At 39.5% G+C, this 20241-nt stretch overlaps 2 protein-coding genes across 4 annotated transcripts in view; one reads left to right on the forward strand and one right to left on the reverse strand.

Moving 5' to 3' along the window:
• LOC133401605 (glucocorticoid-induced transcript 1 protein) overlaps window positions 1-11698 on the forward strand; it is a 29601-nt gene extending 17903 nt beyond the window's left edge. For all 3 annotated transcript variants that reach the window (XM_061674797.1, XM_061674796.1, XM_061674798.1), the window contains exons 4-9: window positions 82-171; window positions 1357-1473; window positions 1834-1959; window positions 2730-2931; window positions 3470-3590; window positions 3907-11698. In XM_061674797.1, the coding sequence (XP_061530781.1) occupies window positions 82-171; window positions 1357-1473; window positions 1834-1959; window positions 2730-2931; window positions 3470-3590; window positions 3907-4153 (903 nt within the window). In that variant the 3' untranslated portion in view covers window positions 4154-11698. The remainder of the gene's footprint in view (window positions 1-81; window positions 172-1356; window positions 1474-1833; window positions 1960-2729; window positions 2932-3469; window positions 3591-3906) is intronic.
• Window positions 9593-19748, reverse strand: ica1 (islet cell autoantigen 1). Its single transcript, XM_061674795.1, has 12 exons — window positions 18151-19748; window positions 17891-18068; window positions 17232-17304; window positions 15620-15743; window positions 15347-15545; window positions 12786-12911; window positions 12641-12724; window positions 12490-12566; window positions 12366-12412; window positions 11305-11556; window positions 11174-11245; window positions 9593-9995 (listed from the first exon to the last, which is right to left on the reverse strand). The coding sequence occupies exons 1-12, from the start codon at window positions 18165-18167 to the stop codon at window positions 9871-9873; spliced, it is 1374 nt and encodes a 457-aa protein (XP_061530779.1). The 5' UTR covers window positions 18168-19748; the 3' UTR covers window positions 9593-9870.
• Window positions 19749-20241: the final 493 nt, after the last annotated feature.

Consider the following 20241-nt stretch of genomic DNA (forward strand, 5'->3'; position numbering starts at 1 on the left):
TATCTTATTGTCTACAAACATTGTAAAATATATATTTTTTAAAATGACTGCATGGCTAATGATGATGTATTTTTCTGTCAGACTCCAGGTCTGTGGATGGACGAGGGGGTTGACCAAGGAAGTCCTCACCAGAGGTCAGCCTCGTGGGGAAGCGCAGACCACCTCAAGGAGGTAGCGACGCACACACACACACCTCTCACTCACTCATAAACTCACTCTCTCGGGCTCTTACATTCTTACACTTTTTCACTCACTCACTTTCACCCTTCCACTCTCAGCTCCTCTCACACTCTCGTTCGCGCTCACGGTCTCACAATGAAGCTGGCAGCTGCTGCGACACGTGTTTTTGTCATTTTTGTGTTGGTTTTCCTCACGTGCCTGCTTCCTCGCGGTCAGCCTTAACATGACTTTTCCTTTTCCAATCCGACCACTATCCGCAATTAGGCGTCCAGTTCTAAATTTAACATCTCTCCCTTCCACAACTGCACCACTGCCTCCATTTTGACTGATCCTTGAATGTGTGCCGCATTCAAAGTGTGCCACGGCATATGTGGGAGTGTGCAAAGAGAGGCGTCTTTGTGGTGGCAAGCGGTGAAGACCACACCTTTTGTCTGCATGGCACAAGTCCGTCTCTCAGGCCCATAAAGGGCATCCTGTTTTCGACTGATACAGAAGACCCCCCGCCTCACCCTGCTCAGTTAACTCAGTTCATCATCAGATGTCAATGGTGGACTGAGTGCATCATGCCCTGTGTTGTTACTGACTCGTTACGGGTTCAAACAGTGCATCTTGATTTGGCAAGCGGTGGAGTTTAGTGACCTTTATACACAAAAACAATTTTTGGGGTCATTGCCTCATCACATGTGGTCATACTGACATAATAGCTAGCAAAGTTGGAAAGTTCACATAATTGCCATCATAGTAGGGAGTATTGATGACATAGTAACAGATCTGGAAAGCTTTTGGCTCTGACTCAGTGTGGTTTGCTGCAAATACATTTTTGATCATGTTACGCGTGAAAAATAGTCCAAAGCATCAATTGTTTTTGTTTGACATTGTTGTAAACTTGACTAATTAACCTTAGAACTTAACAATGACAATTAACAAACGGAGGAAATAAGTGATTTCCTGCTGATTTGTGAGTTTACTAAGTGGAGGAGAGGGGATAAATGTGTTTTTTTGGGCCTTTATGTCATCATATTAGGTCATTATTGATAACATCGTAACAGCTCAGGAAAGCCTACATCATTACCTTTAATTTGACATATGACTCGATGTGTTTTGTCACAACTTGATTATTTTGCCTTGTTAACCATGCCATGCGACTGAATCTATGCCATCATGTTCTTCCTCCAGCAAATTGCCAAGCTGAGGCTCCAGCGCAGCAAACAAGGAAGTCGGCAGAGCAAAGAACGAGACGTCTCGTCGGGGACGCCACACGCCCAACATGCTCCCACCGCCTGTCCCTCACAGGTTAGTTACATCCACTCGCAAAAAAAAACAATGTTCAGTGGAATTTTTCTAAGCTTGCTAGCTTAATGCTAACATTTAATGCGATATGCCATTGTGGGGGCTAACTGGAATGAGCATAGATGTTACTTTAATTATACAGTTATCTTTAAACAACTGCTACTTTATCCCACACGGAGCTGCAACACATAAAAACAGATCATACAACAATATTTACAGGCGTGCATTCTCTCTGCGCTGTGGGAGCAAGGGCTATCCCTGGAGGTTACGTTACGGTACGGTCGTAGTCTGATCCCACACTTTTGTGGTTGTGCTCCATTCTCAGAAGTTTTTTTTTTTTTTTTTTTTTTTTTTCCCTTTCAGCATAAGGGATCTTCTTGTTCTCTGTCCACCAAGTCGCTGATCTGCAGAGTACCCAGCAGCGTGGAGGCCATCAACCACGAGCTGGAAAACGTCTTCATCAGAAATGACTGGGAGCACGGCATACAGGTAACATTATTAGCATTATTATATACTCCTCTTTTTTTATACACACTACAAGTAATCTCAATAAATTACATTGTGGTAGAAAAGTGCATTTATTTTGGTACTCATACATTATAAAGATTCATGAAGCACTTGGGAAAATAGTTTTTTCAGACGGCAAATCCCAGCCAAATTTCTACATTAAAAATCATTTTCATTGTTTCTTTATCGTTTGTTATGTAATATTCTAGTTTCATTAGATGGTGAATTTGGGGGTTTCATGTGCTGTAAGTTATAATCATCAAGAATTATACATATATATTAAAAAAATAAATCGTGGAATATTTCACTCTGTAGTGCATCACTATAAAATGAGGTTCACTTTTTGAATTGAACTACCGAAATAATTTAAACTTTTGACACTATTCTAATTTATTGACCTGTACACTTAAGTGTTATCTGCTGAAAATGTATTTTTGAAAAATAAGTAACTATTGTAAAATTGTTACTTTTGTCTTGAATTCATAATTATTACTCGAAAAATACAGCTTTAATATGGTAAGATTGTTGTTGCGGTTTTTTTTTTCAGGGAAAAAATAGGACTTATTTCTTAAAAGAGTTAAGACTAAAAAGTAAAAAAGAGGCGGCATGGTGGACGACTGGTTAGGGCGTCAGCCTCACAGTTCTGAAGACCCGGGTTCAATCCCTGGCCCCGCCTGTGTGGATTTAAATAGATGTGTAACACGCACACACAAACCATTTATTGGAGTGTTTGCCTTTTGGCTGTGCAACAGGCCACGGACGCGGCAGACGGCCGTCGGGCTCCTTTCCCACTGCATCGCTACAGCAAATTCGGGGAGACGCGGGACACGGACACCCAGGCCCCCTCCAGCGGAGAGTCCAGTCCGTCACCCCGACGGCGCAGCCCCCTAAGTCCCCAACACCTGCACTCCCCAGACGGAAGCCCCTCGTCCTCTGCGGATGATGTGGAGAAAGGTAGGAGAAAGGCTCTGCTCGACTCGATTGTACTCCCTATCGTAGGGGAGATTCATTCCAGACCACTCCGCAAATCCGTGTTATAGAGAGACCATGTAATTAAAAAAAACAAAAAACAGGCAAAACCCTAACATCAAAATTAGTGAATTGTTTATTATTGCATTGTAATTCGAGTGAAACTTATCATATCGTAATTTGGACGTATCATAATTGGAGTGAATCCTTTCATATTGTAATTGAAGCAAATTGTATCATTATCGTAAATTTGGTGGAATCGTATTGTATCTTGGATGAATCAATTGTATTGTATCGTTATTTGCATATTGTAATTGGAGCAAGTTTTAGCATATCGCAATGTGGATGAATCTTATTGTAAACTGGACGCATCATATCGCAGTTGGAGGAAACTGTCAGAATCCATTTAAAAGTCATCGCTTTCAAATCTACTGTATGATATAGTGGGGCAACACTGTATTGCATTGTATATAAATGTATGGAATTGTATTGTATTGTATTGTGTTTTTAATTTTATTTATAGAGGGTACGTGCGGCTCCCCGCTGCCGAAGTTTGCCACGTCTCCCAAACCCAACAACAGCTACATGTTCAAACGAGAGCCACCGGAAGGTTGCGAGAGGGTCAAAGTCTTTGACGAGATGCTGTAAGTTTGCATGTATTACTTCATATTATATTAAAAAATACAATCTTTCTCAAAAAACATTTTTAACTGTACATGTAATGTTTTAACTAAAATTTTCAACTGTCATGTAAGTTAAACAATGAATAGTGAATCTTTAAAACACTAAAACACTCAGTTTGGACTTTAAAAATTAATCCTCATACAAGTTTGAAAGCAAGTTAACAGTGTAAAATATTAAGAATCAAGCAATATTGCATACCAAAAGAAGAAGCAGAGAACTGTTGAAATTGGTATCTTAATCAAGAAGGTTCACATTATATTTTTTGTTTGTTTGCAGGTGTGGCCAATCCAAAGGCTTCCCGCTCTTCTCATGTCCCGACAAAAACAAGGTGAACTTCATCCCTCGAGGTTCCGCTTTCTGCCCGGTCAAGTTGCTCTGCTCGTCCCTCTTCTCGCCCGTGTTGTGCGCCAGCGACGACGACGACACCGCCGCCGGTCTCCACGGTAATGACGCCCAGTCTCAGGATGCGCCCGACAGGCAGGAAGCGGAGGCGGTCATTGGCGGTTTGTCGCCAGGAATATAAGAGACACTGCCACATTATAAAAACAACAACAACAACAACAAAAAGCTTCACACTCCGTTAATCCCAAATTAAGAACATGTCCACACGGTCACTGATATTTAAAAAAAAAAAAAAAAAAATTTTACGTGCTCCACACTCAAAACAAAGCAAAGCAAATTTAGTTAGTGGGTACAGAAAGTTTTCAGACCCCCATAAATTGTTCACTCTTTATTATATTGTAGCCATTTGTAAAAATGATTAAAGTTAATTTTTTTCCTCGTTAATGTACACACAGCACCCCACGTTGAGGGAAAAAATTTTATTGTTGAAATTTTTGCTGATTTATTAAAAAAGAAAAACTGACATATCATACAGCCATAAGTATTCAGACCCTTTGCTGTGACACACACATTTAACTCGGGTGCTGTCCATTTCTTCTGATCATCCTTGACATGGTTCTACACCTTCATTGGAGTCCAGCTGTTTGATTATACTGATTGGACTTGATTAGGAAAGCCACACCCCTGTCTATAAAAGACCTTACAGCTCACAGAGCAAATGAGAATCATGAGGTCAAAGGAACTGCCTGAAGAGCTCAGAGACAGAATTGTGGCAAGGCACAGATCTGGCCAAGGTTACAAAAAAAAGTCTGCTGCACTTAAGGTTCCTAAAAGCACAGCGGCCTCCATAATCCTGAAATGGAAAACGTTTGGGACGACCAGAACCCTTCCTAGAGCTGGCCGTCTAGCCAAACTGAGCAATCGGGAGAGAAGAGCCTTTGTGAGAGAGGTAAAGAAGAACCCAAAGATCACTGTGGCTGAGCTCCAGAGATGCAGTCGGGAGATGGTAGAAAGTTCTACAAAGTCAACCATCACTGCAGCCCTTCACCAGTCGGGGCTTTATGGCAGAGTGGCCCGACGGAAGCCTCTCCTCAGTGCAAGACACATGAAAGCCCACATGGAGTTTGCTAAAAAAAACACCTGAAGGGGTCTGATGAGACCAAGATAGGACATTTTGACCTTAAATTCTAAGCGGTGTGTGTGGAGAGAACCAGACACTGCTCATCACCTGTCCAGTACAGTCCCAACAGGGAAGCATGGTGGTGGCAGCATCATGCTGTGGGGGTGTTTTTCAGCTGCAGGGACAGGACGACTAGTTGCAATCGAAGAAAAGATGAATGCGGCCAAGTAGCGGGATATGCTGGACGAAAACCTCCGGTGATTCACCTTCCAACAAGACAAGGACCCTAAGCACACGGCTAAAGTGGCTAGAGTGGCTTCAGAACAACTCCGTGACTGTTCTTGAATGGCCCTGCCAGAGCCCTGACTTAAAACCCAACTGAGCATCTCTGGAAAGACCTGAAAAATGGCTGCCCACCAACGTTCACCATCCAACCTGACAGAACTGGAGAGGATCCGCAAGGAAGAATGGCAGAGGATCCCCAAATCCAGGTGTGAAAAACTTGTTGTATCATTCCCCAAAAGACTCATGGCTGTATTAGCTCAAAAGGGTGCTTCTAATAAATACTGAGCAAAGGGTCTCAATACTTATGGCTCTGTGATGTTTTAGTTTTTCTGTTTCAATAAATCTGTAAAAATTTTAACAATTCTGTTTTTTTTCTGTCAATATGGGGTGCTGTGTGTACATTAATGTGGAAAAAAGGAACTTAAATGGCTGCAATATAAAAAAGAGTGAAAAATGTTAGGGGGTCTGAAAACTTTCCGTACCCACTGTATATAGTGCATTTCCTACACAAGGTAACTCAATGTGCTTTACATGATTACTTGAATTGGAAAGACTAGAAGAGAAAAGTCATACAAGAGTCCCTGTATTAACCTAATCTGTTACCCTAATAATTTTTCAATCTATTTAGATGTGCTGAAAATTTTGACCCTTTGGAGAAACTTTGGGATCAGTGGCAAAAACACGACACGATGATCCCTACACAATTCAAACTTCGTTGTGAGGACAAACGGATATACAACTGAGACTGTCACTTAATGAGCTGAATAGTTGACATATTGGCTTACTGAAGCTAAAACAGCACTTACTTTTCCAAACCTTAGCCTCAAGACTAGATAGCGATTAGCATGGTGGGAGTCAGCTGCCAGTCCGCTCATCAAAGAGTCATAAATTTCTTAGTGTATGTTGAGTACTACACGGTTCTCAGTCTTTGTACGTTTTCAGCAATTATCATCCAACGTAATAACCTAACACCAAATAATGACGTCTCTGAATTCACTTCAGAGGGTCTGCAAGTATGACAAATGTTAAGATATACATTCCCCCCCCCCCCACAAAAAAATAAAAAAATAATTCTATTTTGCCCAAAAATACACTGTTGAAGATTCCGACATTTCACTCTTGAAAGTGATGACGTTATTCTTGTAAATTGCTTTTGTTTTTCTTTTTTTTTTTTTTTTTATTGGAAGAAAAATACAGCTTAATATCACTCTCTTATATCTGAGACGAAATGAGAGTTTGTTCGCATTTGATGACAACTTAATTATTGACAAAAAAAACTTTGTACCTAAAAAATATACACGAGACCCACAGGAGAGCGATAATGTTTGAGATTATGAAATTTTTTCCTTACGAATATGACAAAACAATACATTTACAACTTCTGTTTAGATCGTGTCAAAGAAAATACCACCTCACTGTTTTAAGATTGACATTTTCTTGAAAACAATGACTTTAATCATCTAAAATTACGTTAACGTTACCTAAAAATGAAATGACTATACTTGTACGTTTACAATTTTATTGTTCGGGGTTTAGGAAAGTTAAAAAATTCTGGCGATTCTTGTAAGATTACTACTACTAAAACAAACAAACAAACAATCAATCAACAAATACCATTATCCCAAGAAAAAAAAAAAATATAAATCTCAACAATATTTTTTACGGTATTCTGGAACAATGCATTTTGGCCAATCAGAATGTTGACCAAAAGGCCTAGTAAATGTCTGAAAATATTTGTTTGTGTGGACATGTCCTTAGCGAGGCTTCTTCTTGCTGTTTTTTTCCCCGCTGCTGTTGGAACGTGAGTCTGATCAAGGGTTACACTGGTAACAAAGCTTTGTTTCGGCCAATCAGCTTTCTAGTAGGCAACAATACTGCTGCTCTCGTTCTACGTGATGGGACAGCAGTGGACACGTGTGTAATTTTTTTTTTAGGATCTTTTTATCTGCAATTTGGCTGGCAACCAGTTCAGGGTGTACCCACCTCCTGCCCGGTGATAGCTGGGATAGGCTCCAGCACCCCCGCGACCCTTGTGAGGATAAGCGGCTCAGAAAATGGATGGATGTTTTTATCTGCTCTTTTTTTCAACTACATGACACAATTTGACTTGGTTTTATCCCCCCCCCCTTTTTTTTTTTTGTTTTTCTTTAAGCGAGTGACCAAAAGTGCAAGTGCCTCCTTGCTGTTAGTTACACGAAATCTTCTTTTGAAAACTTTGAACTTTCTAGCGCATTCCTCAGAGGTCCTGCTGCATCGTGGGTAAGCGCGGATACTGGTCTCGCCCTCTTAAAGTGACAGATGTTATTAAACGGACCAAAGCAAAATGTGACAAAACAATTGGATTACGAGTGGACGGTCAGTACCTGTGTGTGAAGAAAAGGTGTTTTTGTTGGGTTTTGGATGAAAGAAATCTAAACTTATCCAGCCACGGTACGAAAGGAGTATTAGCGCCTCATGCAAAACAATTAATGGAATTGTACAATGAGAATAAAGTCTCAAGAAAACGTCATCTTACACGAAGGAAAAGTTTGTTTTCAAAGAAAAAAAATTATGGAAAAGTTGTCAAGTAAAACACTATGCATTTTTTAAATTGTAACCTTAGTTGAATAAATTGTATTTTAACAAGTTTTTCTCAGAAATTTTTTTTTTTTTACAAAATCCACATTTTTTTCTTTGAAGCTATTAAAAAAATCTGATTATTTTTGTGTTTGAACTTCAGAGATGACGTACTGGTAATAAATAATTTTCCCAGGGGAAAAAGAAAATTATTAAAATCAAAATTTTGAACTTTGCCAATAGAAGGGTTAAGTATAGAGGTCCCCCCCCCTCCAAAAAAAATATAAAATCACATTTTTATGAGGAAAAAAAACACTGAAAATAAATTTTTAAGGATAATGTAATTTAGATTTTTTTTTCTTTTGGAGGAGGGGGTCAAGAAAATTTTTTTTTTTTTAAAATGTTTGTAATTTTATTTTTGATCTGTTAAAAAGGCCATGAGACCCGTTTTTAAGAAAATACTTTTTAGAAAGACAATAAACCTGAGGAAGAAAAATACAACTTTCTCAAAAATATACGGCTTCTCATAAGATGACTACTTTATTCTCGCATTTGAGTTTTCTTTGTGCGGTGGCCGGCAAAAAGAAAACTCTTTCTGCCATTAAAAAGTGTGTGTATCATGATGTTTGCTTTGTGAATCGCTAAACCACATGTAAGCACTTACTTGATCCTGATCTTTTTTTCCTCCTAAAAATTGAGACCAATTTTCAGTTGAAAAGAATGAAAAAGTGGAGCGTGTAATTGATGTTTCATTGACGACGTGACGATTGGTGTGGTGTTTGTGTGGCACCGTGCGCACAACCACAGCTCTGAGCAACATAAGCAATGCATTCCACCAGCCAAATGCATATTTAACATTCACATGTAGTGTGCATTTGGACATCACCAGGCTTCTCCTGTCCTGTGTGTGACTTTGCTTTCTTTTCCAATAAAGACAACAGAAGTGCACGCTGTCAGCCCTTCGTTCCTAAAATTGATGTGACTTTCGGCTTGTCCCATCAGGGTCGTACACCCTATGAATAGCACATCATCCAGCACGTGTCATTTTTGCTCAAAATTGTTTTGTATTTTTTTTTTTTAAATCTTTGTTTTACAAAACATTTTTAGTGTTTCTGTCATGTTCTGGAAAAAAACTAAATGACATTTTTTGAGGAAGAAAAAATATTTTTACAAAAAAAACCTTTTTGGCTTGGGCGGGGAAAGCTCTAAGAGAGAGATTTTTCTTTTTGAAATACAATTTTCAGACTACAGCCTATAATCAGGCCCTCGCAGCACGGTCCCGTCAGGGTACTGGCACCATAAAAATGTATTGCACATAAAAAAAATAAAGTCAACTCTCGTTTCGTTTCGTTTCCTCATTTCCCCGTTTCCTTCCTTCCTCGTTCCCTTGTTTCCTCATTTCCTTGTTTCATTTTGGGGCAAAAAAGTATTTTAGTAATCAATAAAATGGATTTCTGAAATCAAAGATGTTCATTCTAGAAAAAAAGTTTTTTTTATATATTAGTCATTTGTCAAAGAGAAAAAGATAAAAAAAAATTGTAGATCGTATTTTGCGACGATTGCTATTTTTTTCCTTTTAAGAATAAGGTTGGATTCTTTGTCAAGGGTGAGGACACATTTTCAGTTTCTTCTTCCAAAATCATCATAAGGCAGAAACATTGATGAAATTCAACGTATTGTCATGATATGTTTTTATTATTTCCACCACGCCAGCGTTTACGTTAGTGTTTTGTCATCTTTGGGTTAGCATAAAATTATAATCTTCCCACTGAAATGCAGTCCAAAGTTATTCCTTGAGACTTCCTGTCTACACCCACCTTAAGTTAACATTTTTGTACTGACAGGAAGCTCAGAGAGGGCACCTTTAATGTCGCGTTCAAGGGAGGATCGCTTCGGAGAAAAGCTGTCTGGCAAGCGTCGATGGCTACGAACAGTCGCTAAGCGTTGTGAAGTTGTTGCTCGGCGATGCTTTTGCCGAGCGCGTCCGGGTTGGCCAGTGGGTCCAAGTCCGCAAATAGGTTGAACCACGCAGACAGGTCCTTGGATGGTCCGGAACAACTTGCTACGGGGAAAGGGGGGAAGCAATATTCATACTCTGGGAAGAAAGTCAGAATTTTTCCAGAAGAAAACTTGTGAGGAATAAGTTTTATTGGGAGGAAAAGTTGGATCTTTGGTCCTTTGAGAGGAAAGTAGTCATTTTACGAGAAAAGTCAGATTTTAACGGAAATAAAATGTAAGATTTTGAGGGGATTTTTTTCAAATATAGTAGTAATCTTGTATCGGGAAGTAAAGTGACAATGTTCTGGGATTTTTTACGAGAATTGTAATTGTCAGATTTTTATCGGGAAGAAACATTTTTGTGGGATTTTGCTTTAGAATAAAGTAGTAATTTTACAGATAGTAAAGTCAGATTTGATCACAATTGTGTCTTTTTAAAAAAAAAAAAAAAAAAAAAGAACTAAGTAGTAATATGTAAAATAAAGTCGTATATTATCAGGAAGTAAAACTTTTCTGAGATTGTTTAAAAAAATAAAGTAGTACTCGTAAAAGAAGTCCGATTTTGTTGTGGGGAAAAAACAATGAGATTTTTTTCAAGAATAAAGTAGCAATTCTATGATGAAGTTGGACTGTATTGGCAACAAAAGTTGTCTTTCAAAAATATTGTAGTAATCTTAAAAAAAATAAAATCAGAAAGATCAATAGGATTTTTGAGGGTTCTTTGTAATAAAGTAGTAATCTTACGAGGAATAAACTTGGATTTTATCTGAAAGAAAAATTTGATTTATTTTTAGATTAAAGTAAGAAAAATTTGATTTATTTTTAGATTAAAGTCGTACTCCTATGAGAAATAAATTTTATGGGGAAGAAAAGTTGGATTTCTTTTTCACCCCAGAATAAAGTAATCGTTTTAGAAATATTTCTCATTATGTGTTAGCGTTAAGCTAACAGAATTTCGGAAGACAGTTAATTGGTTTGTTCTGAATCCACGTATAACTGTTTGCTTTGTTTACAGTAAACTTTAAATTTGCTGTAGCATTGAACACCTTGAAACAAGCACCTCTTTTTCGAAGTATTGTTTGCTATCTACCAAATTACTCGCTCATGAAGGACAGAAAAGACATCAGTTAGAAAAAAACTAAAAAATGTTCCTTGCAACAAAGCAAAAAAATATACATACAAAAACAAAGTGCAATAAAATAGAATAAAACCAACACCATTAAGAGTTTTAAGGTTGTGTACCTTTCAGTCCACTGGCTCCTTGGGTGTGCTCTGTTGCCGTGGCGACAGGCTGCGAGCCGGTCCCAGCCCCCTCTGAAAGAGTCCAACAATTGACCACTGATCTCCTTGCAGTTTCACTTTCTTGTGTTTACCTGAGAGCTGAGCAGCAGCAGACTGCAGCGTGTTCAAGTTGTGGTCCAGGAGCTGCGACGGCAGAAAAAGCGAGCGGAGGTCCGCGGCAGCTGCAGCGCCGTCCCCGGCGTCTCCGAACACCGGACTCCACTGCGGGGGCGCGGGGACGAGGTCGTGAAGCGACACGCCTCCCAAGATCTCCTCCAGCAAGGCCGAGCCGTCCTTGTCCTCATCCGTGAGCTCCCACCGTGAGACGCACGCTTCTCCGGTAACTGCAAACGCAGGATAGTAGTAAAATAGTACAAGCAGTTATCTAAGGATACGACACAAGCTGAGTAATATCGGAAAAAAAAACTGGACCGAGAACAAAAGCTGCATCATTCAGTGGCACGCTGGTCGCTGTTGCATTGGCTTGTGACACTCACGAATATTTTGAGCAAAATTCTTCGCCTACGACACCAAAAATACTCACTATCCAAAGTTAGTAAATTAGCATATGGTCGCCATCACGTGCTGAAATTGGGATCATCCAGTGACTTTGAGTTCGTAATGGAACTAATATCAAAACACACAACAGCCTTCCTCGTTTGGCGGGACCAAATACACATTTACATGAACGATCTGCTGTTATTACATAGTTTAAAAAAAAAAACTAACATTTGTACCCGTTTATTATTTGAATATCTTAGTCTGAATTGCAGGTACAGTAAATTTATACATGACATCTCATTGTACTTGTTTTGTGTAAAAAGGCATCTTATTATTGAACCAGTTTAATATAAAACGCAATTATATATAATATACATAAGGGGGTCCTTGCTCCAACGTTCTATCAGTTTGGGGGTCCTTGGCCTGAAAATCATTGAAGACCCTTGATAAGAACCTTAAAACTATAATATTGGTGATTGGTTTGGAGAAGCAGCAAGTTATTGGTATCCATAGGAAAAAACACAGTTATCGTGCATCTCTAATTAGAATTAAAAAAAAAAAACATTTTAAATTCAACAGACATTTTTTTTTTAATATTATGGCTCCTTCTCAGCAATTTTGTCATTTCTATTATGCTCTATTCCATTTGTACCTTCTTGTGGTGTACTGCTACTGTTTTCATTCCCCAGCGAGACCAATCTAGAAAACAGAAATATACACAATACATTTTATTTTATCAAAAAAATAAAAAGTCTGTTTTTTTGCGATGAACATACTCTTCATGTGTGGACTTGTCTCCTTCTTTTGGCTCCGCTTTATTTTTTTTCCTCTTCTTCTTGCGCCTTGAAGGCTCCTGTCAATTTATCATCGGATGGAATAGTAACGCGAAATATTAAATATTTGACATTCACGTGATGTTGACCGGACCTCGTAGCGCGGGCAGCCTCGGAGGTTCTCGTGGATGGCGGCCATGGTGTGAGACGTCTTCTCCCAGAAGTGCAGCAGGGTGGTCTGGAGGGACGCGAGCCAAGCATGTGGGACCGCCAGCGAGTTGTGAGTGCGTTCGTTGTACCTGGTAGGTGGCGAGCATGTGGGACAGCAGGTTGCAGCGACTGGCTCCCAGCAGGTCCACCTTCTGACACACGTCCGTCTTCAGCTGGTCAAAGATGTGCTTAGTGGAGCGGACCTCTGCCTGGACCTGATGCGCACCCACGAAACGTCAATCAAGTGTTATTTAATCACATCTTCTGATCGGGAAGGCTACCCTCTAGTGGACATTTTGTAAAATCCCCTGTGGAAAGGGTGCATTATACATGTAGGTTCACTCATTTGACAACATAGGCCTTTTCATTTTTTTTTTGGTTCATAAGCTAACAAACCAATATCTTTCAAACAAACTTCACTATCTGTTTAATTTGGTTGATTGGTCTGCTGTACTGGCTAATTTATTTATTTATAGTTATTATAATTACTGATCATTTAACATCTATACATATACACATGTACATATATACACACACACACAGTGGGTACGGAAAGTTTTCAGACCCTCTTAACATTTTCACACTTTGTTATATTGCAGCCATTTGTTAAAATCATTTAAGTTCATTTTTTCCTCAATGTATACACAGCACCCCATATTGACAGGAAAAAAAACAACATAATTGTTGACATTTTTGCTTATTTATTAAAAAAGAAAAACTGAAATATCACACAACCATAAGTATTCAGACCCTTTGCTGTGACGCTCCTATATTTAACTCAGGTGCTGTCCATTTCTTCTGATCATCCTTAAGATGGTTCTACACCTTCATTGGAGTCCAGCTGTGTTTGATTATACTGATTGGACTTGATTAGGAAAGGAACCTGTCTGTATAAGACCTTACAGCTCACAGTCCATGTCAGAGCAAATGAGAATCATGAGGTCAAAGGAAATGCCCGAAGAGCTCAGAGACAGAATTGTGGCAAAGTACAGATCTGGCCATGGTTACAAAAAAAAAATTCTACTGCACTTAAGGTTCCTAAAAGCACAGCGGCCTTCATAATCCTGAAATGGAAAACGTTTGGGACGACCAGAACCCTTCCTAGAGCTGGCCGTCCAGCCAAACAGAGCGATTGGGGGAGAAGAGCTTTGGTGAGAGAGGTAAAGAAGAACCCAAAGATCACTGGCTGAGCTACAGAGATGCAGTCGGAAGATGGGAGAAAGGTCAACCATCACTGCTGCCGTCCACCAGTCGGGGCTTTATGGCAGAGTGGCCCGACGGAAGCCTCTCCTCAGTGCAAGACACATGAAAGCCTGTATGGAGTTTGCAAAAAAAAATAAAAATAAAAAACACCTGAAGGACTCCAAGATGGTGAGAAATAAGATTATCTGGTCTGATGACACCAAGATAGAAATTGTTGGCCTTAATTCTAAGTGGCATGTGTGGAGAAAACCAGGCACTGCTCATCACCTGTCCAATACAGTCCAAACAGTGAAGCGTGGTGGCAGCATCATGCTGTGGGTGTGTTTTTCAGCTGCAGGGACAGGGACACTGGTTGCAATCGAAGAAAAGATGAATGCAACCAAGTACAGGGATATCCTGGACGAAAACCTTCTCCAGAGTGCTCAGAACCTCAGACTGGGCCGAAGGTTCACCTTCAAAAAAGACAACGACCCTAAGCATACAGCTAAAATACCGAAGGAGTGGCTTCAGAACAACTCTGTGACTGTTTTTGAATGGCCCAGCCAGAGCCCTGATTTAAACCCAATTGAGCATCTCTGGAAAGACCTGAAAAATGGCTGCCCACCAACGTTCACCATCCAACCTGACAAAACTGGAGAGGATCTGCAAGGAGGAATGGCAGAGGATCCCCAAATCCAGGTGTGAAAAACTTGTTGCATTATTCCCCAAAAGACTCATGGCTGTATTAGCTCAAAAGGGTGCTTCTAATGAATACTGAGCAAAGGGTCTGAATACTTATGACTGTGTGATATTTCAGTTTTTTTTTTTTTATAAATCTCCCAAAATTTCAAAAAATCAGTTTTTTTCCTTTCAATATGGGGTGCTGTGTGTACATTAATGTGCAAAAAAATTAACTTAAAAATGATTTTAGCAAATGGCTGCAATATAACAGAGAGTGAAACATGTTAGGGGGTCTGAATACTTTCTGTACCAACTGTATATATAACATAATTTATGACCTAATTTATACTTCTCTGCTTTGCGAGACAAACCCCCGATTGAAACCCTAATTTCAAACCATAACCCAGGCCTAAAACATCAACCTAAGTTTGAAACCCTACTTTAAAATCTTGGTTTGAAACCACGACCCTGATTTGAAGCACAACTTTGTGACACTAACTGAGCCTTGAAACTCTAACCATGATTGAAACCCTGACTGTAGGCTTCAAATCCTGCTTGAAAATCACAACTCTGGCTAAATTGAAACCCTAACCCTGGCTTGAAAATCTACTTTGAAACCCTAATCATACCTTGAAACCCGAGTTCCATTGCCTAAGCATTGTTTGAACCCTGACCCTGGCTTGATTTTTTTGTTTAAAATCCTAACCCTGGACCCAGATTTCAAACTCTCATCCTGACTTGAAGCCCTACTTGGCGCACAACACAAACCTCCTCCTCCTCCTCTGACCTTGCGAAACTTGTCCATCTGCTTGCGCGTGTCCGGGTCCAGCTCGGCCGAGACGTCCTTCATCCACAGCAGAGCTCCCCTGTACTCTGTGCGGCTCTTCTCCATGCGCTTGACCGTCAGCCACGTGTCCGAGATGGCTCGGAAGCGGAACGTCTCCACTTCCTGGTACAGGCGGCACAGAGGCTTCCTCAGCGCCGCTCTACCGGGGTTAGGTTGCGACCAGGATTAGGATTGGGATGATTATTAGCGTGGCGGTGGGGATGCGAGGCTGACCTCTGCTGGGAGGAGAAGCAGAGAGCTTTGCCGGTGGCCTGCATGATCTTTCCCGCCCGGCTTTTGTCCTGAGAGCCCCGAGAGCGCAGGAAGCGACCAAGCTCGTTCTCCTCCTGGGAAAGGACTGTACCAAAAAAAAGTGACAACTGCAACCTCGGTTTTCCGATGACCTAGTTTTCATACAATTCCATTATCGATACATTTTTTCTCTCTAAATTTTGTCACAAGTTTTCATCGATCTGCTTGGTTTTCGTACAACAAATGTGTGGCTCAGCTATTCATATTGTGGATTTTTATTCAGCAGAGTTTTTAGTGACAACAGTGGAACCTCATTTTTTGTAGGCCCAAGTTTCGCGACTGTTTTCTTCTAAATTTTGTCCCAGTGTTTGTACATCTGATCGGTTTTCATAATAAAAAAAAAAAAAAAAAAAAAAAAAAAAACACAACTAAGCCAATCATATCGTCTTATTTTTATTTAGTCGACTTTTTAGTGACAACAGAGGAACTTTGTTTGTCGTAAGCGCATGTTTTCCTACGATTCAGTTAGCGACAAATGTTTTCGTTTAAACGTCAGTTTTCGTACATCTGCTCGGTTTTCGTACAAAAAAAATGCATGACTGAGACGTTCATATAGTCTGATTTTTATTTAATAGACTTTTTAGTGACAACATTGAAACCTCGTTTTCCGTAGGTCCAAGTTTTCGTACGATTCAGTTGGCAACAAATGTTTGTCTAAATATTGTCAGTTTTCGTACATCTGCTCGGTTTTTGTACCAAAAAACGCATGACTCAGACATTAATATTGTCTTATTTTTATTTCGTACACTTTTTAGTGACAACAGCGGAAGCTTGTTTTTCATAGGCCCAGGATTTCGTACGATTCAGATAGTGACAATTTTTTCTCTCTAAATTTTGTCACAGTTTTTGTACAAAAAAAAAAATTTGACTCAGCCATTCATTTTCAATTTAGTACACTTTATAGTGACAAAAGTGGAACCTGGTTTTTCGTCCACCCTCGTTTTTGAATGATTCGGTTTTCAACAAACCTTTTCGTCTAAACTCGTCCAAATTTTAGTACATCTGATACGTTTGCGTACCAAACACATATGACTCAGCCATTCATTTATTGGATTTCTGCCGCCTGTTGAACCCTTAGAATTCAAGAATTTAAGAAAGAACTCATAGCAAAGTACAAAAAAGGCTACTTTCTCTCCCTTCCTCGCAGTCTTCCATACCATCAAGACTCCTCAATAAAAGGTTCATTTATCCACTTCACTGGTCATTTGCATTTATTTTTACACTGTAATATGTATGTAAAACCGTAGTTATTCTCTACAAAGCGTATTTTTGTTAATGCTTTGGTTGTCTGGAGTGGATTAATTAGGTTAACATTATTTCCTATGGGAAATAGTACTTTGGTTTTTGTACGATTCGGATTTAGTCAAAGTTTCTGGAACGGATTCATCACGAAAACTGAGGTTCTAATACTATATTGTAATTGATGCTATGTTAAAATGAATTTGATTACTCCCAAATTACTTCACATCAACTTTTGCATCGTGGACTTTTTTTTTTTAGTAAGAGGTAATGATGATGATGTGGTGGCACCTACAGCAGATCCTCCTCTGGTACTGCTCGATCACCTTTAGTAGCTCCATGCACGTCCTCTGTATGGAGTGAAACACCTGTTTAAAAAAAAAAAAAAAAAAAAAAAAAGACAAGTATGAAAATAATCATGCATTCAACGACATGTTAAAATTATGTTTAGAAGACACAAGTTGTCACTTTTCAATATCAAATCTGTCCCATGCTAACCCTGGTTTGAAACCCTACTTTGAAACCCTAATCCAGGCTTGAAATACAAATTTCAAACTAACAATGGTTTGAAAACCTAATTTGAAACCCCAATCCAGGTTTTAAACCCTACTTTGAAACCCTAACCCTTGTTTAAAACCCTAATCTTGCTTGAGACCCTAACCCTGTCCTCAAACCATACTTTAAAAACCTAACCATTCTTTAAAGAGGGGCATTTTATGGAGTTTTAGACTTCAGATTCAACTGCATCCATTTACCACGATTTTGCCTTTAACATCCACTTTGTAATCCGCTTGTTTATTACGTGAGCCAAGTGCAAAATTTTGAGTCTTCAATGAAGTTATGTTGTTAGAATGTGGGAGGAAGGTGAAGTACCCGGAGAAAACCCACGCCAAGCACAGAAGCCCGTGCTAGGCGTGGGTTTTCTCCGGGCACTCCGGCACGGGAGCAGTCGACCTCCAGTTTGGCGTCCAAGTCGGCGTCTGAGGCCACCACGTGCTGGTCCTCCTTCTTGCCGCTTGCCCTGATGAGCGTCTGCTTGGTTTTCCAGTAGCCCTGCTGGAAGCGGCTCACCACCGACCTAGAGTCCTGTTGGCCCGGGAGCGCAAGCTCCACGGGGTTGCCCGGGGAACCGCTACACACACACACACACACACAATGGAATCAGGAATAGCTAAATGTTACTACATACTACGCTGATGATGACATGTACTCACAAGTTCCCACCTTCCATCTTTTATGATGATCTGTAGGGAGATTAAATCATTGTTGTTAACATACTAATTCTTTTCAATAAGACTACAATTAAATAAAACTATTAACCAAGGCTTTTACTTTTAAACCTTAACCCAAACTTCAAATCCTACTTTCAAAACACAACCCTGTATTTTGAAACCTTAATTTAGGCTTCAAACCCTACGTTGAAATCCTAAACCACTTAAAACCAAAAGAAAAAAAACTTAAATATAAAATCCTTGCCCCAGTTTGAGACCCCACTTTGAAACTTTAACAAAGTCGCTTAAACCTAATTCTAAATTCTGTCTTGAAACCCCAATCCTGGCTTCAAACTGTATTTTCAAAATAGTATTTTGAAACATTACCTCTGACCTGAAAGCCTAAAACGGGCTTTAAACGCTACTTTAAAACATTAGAAAACTCCATACTGTACCTACTTGAAGCTGCACTTTCTTCACAGATGTCACGTCGGTCGTAAAATGGAATTTTGGCATAAAACCTCAAACAACCACTCAAAGTCAAAGTCGACGCGCATATTGCTAGATGATGTAAAAACGTTTGTTAAAAATGAACAACAAACTATGAATCCAGCTCACCGGGTCGCGACGGAACAGACGACAACGAACATCGACTGTAGCAACTTGTCGTCTGCATGTGAACCTAATGTGAGACGTAAAACAACAAATACAAGACTTGCGAAGATTCTAGCCTGACGAAACTCCACATTGTAAACAAATTAAATTCTCATAACAAGCTAATGAAGCTAAACCTAAACATTCTTTGTTGATCGTTAAAGCGTCACTTTTTGGCTTGCTATCGCTCCCTACGGTTCCGGAGAGCCACTAAACGGCTATAAATGTTGGATTTGGGAGGAATTACTAATACATTTCAGAGTTAAGCACATCACATGGGCTCATTATATCGCATTCGCGAATAAACCTACATATTTATAATTCACGTGTGTTTGAATTTTAGAGTTTATCTTGTATTAGTGAGGGGTCGGTTAATTGCTCTTCTTCGTCGGTTAATGGGTGACTTATTAATACACGAGCGCCCCCTTACTGTTCAGGAGGACCACCGAAATGTCCACTTTGCGGCGGTAACAGAAACATTACATTTAGAAAAAAATAGCTGTTTAAATTTGAGTTTATTGTAGAGGGATTATCATTGTATTCAATTGGAGAAGGATCAATATATTTATGATTATATTGGCGCAGCACGCTGGTCGTCACGACTCCTAATTGATCGTGCACGCGCTTCGCACGGCGATGACAACACACCACAAGCATTATTTTTATTTATGTATTTATTTTTGTATTAGTTCACATTAAATTACACGTAAATAGTTCTAAAATCAAGTGACGGGTGTGGTATGTACGGCACGAACATCCAGAGCCTCGCGCTATTCACGCCACCATACTTTATTCGCACACATAAATAATGGTTTGTCATATAATATGGATATTCATAAATATCCATAAGTAATTCGTATAAATATAAATAAAATACCTCGCTGCGTTGTCCTTAAATTGTCACGATCATCTGCCTCCACCTCCTCATCACCAGCATCTTCATCAAAACCGCATCCCTTTTTTGCGCCGATTACGTCATACAAGCAACACCCCTCCCTCGCCTTCCTCTCCTCTGATTGGTTGTTGCAACCCACTGTTTGTCTTGCGCAAACAAGACATAAGAATAATCATAATAAGCTATTTGTGTCTGTGTTGGGAAAACTGGTTGGACTGCGTGCAGGTGATCAACAGTGATGGATGACGTCATCATATATCGTATATATATATATATATATATATATATATATATATATATATATATATATCTCACTGCATTATTAAAATTTATATACAAAAAAACAAAACAAAAAAACAACATCCTCCAGCCACCATCCAAAGCTCAAAAGGATGAACAGTGACAAACCAAATCGTTTTCCTTTACATTTCCTCAATTTGTGGTGTTTTTTTCTGTGTAGATGTCATCACAGAAGGGTGTGATGATAACCATACAACAGGTTATTGACCATATGCGACATATGGATCAGTCAGTTCATCATAAGC

Source organism: Phycodurus eques, chromosome 4, assembly GCF_024500275.1.
Source record: "Phycodurus eques isolate BA_2022a chromosome 4, UOR_Pequ_1.1, whole genome shotgun sequence".
In the NCBI taxonomy this organism is placed as follows: domain Eukaryota; kingdom Metazoa; phylum Chordata; class Actinopteri; order Syngnathiformes; family Syngnathidae; genus Phycodurus; species Phycodurus eques.

Excerpts from the sequence above, each read along its gene's own strand:
- ica1 (XM_061674795.1), bottom strand. Across the intron at positions 15,744-17,231 it reads GTACCAGAGGAGGATCTGCT|TCCTTTCCCAGGAGGAGAAC; the intron begins GTAGGTGCCACC and ends TTTTTGGTACAG. Across the intron at positions 12,725-12,785 it reads ACATGCTCGCCACCTACCAG|ACCACCCTGCTGCACTTCTG; the intron begins GTACAACGAACG and ends GCGTCCCTCCAG.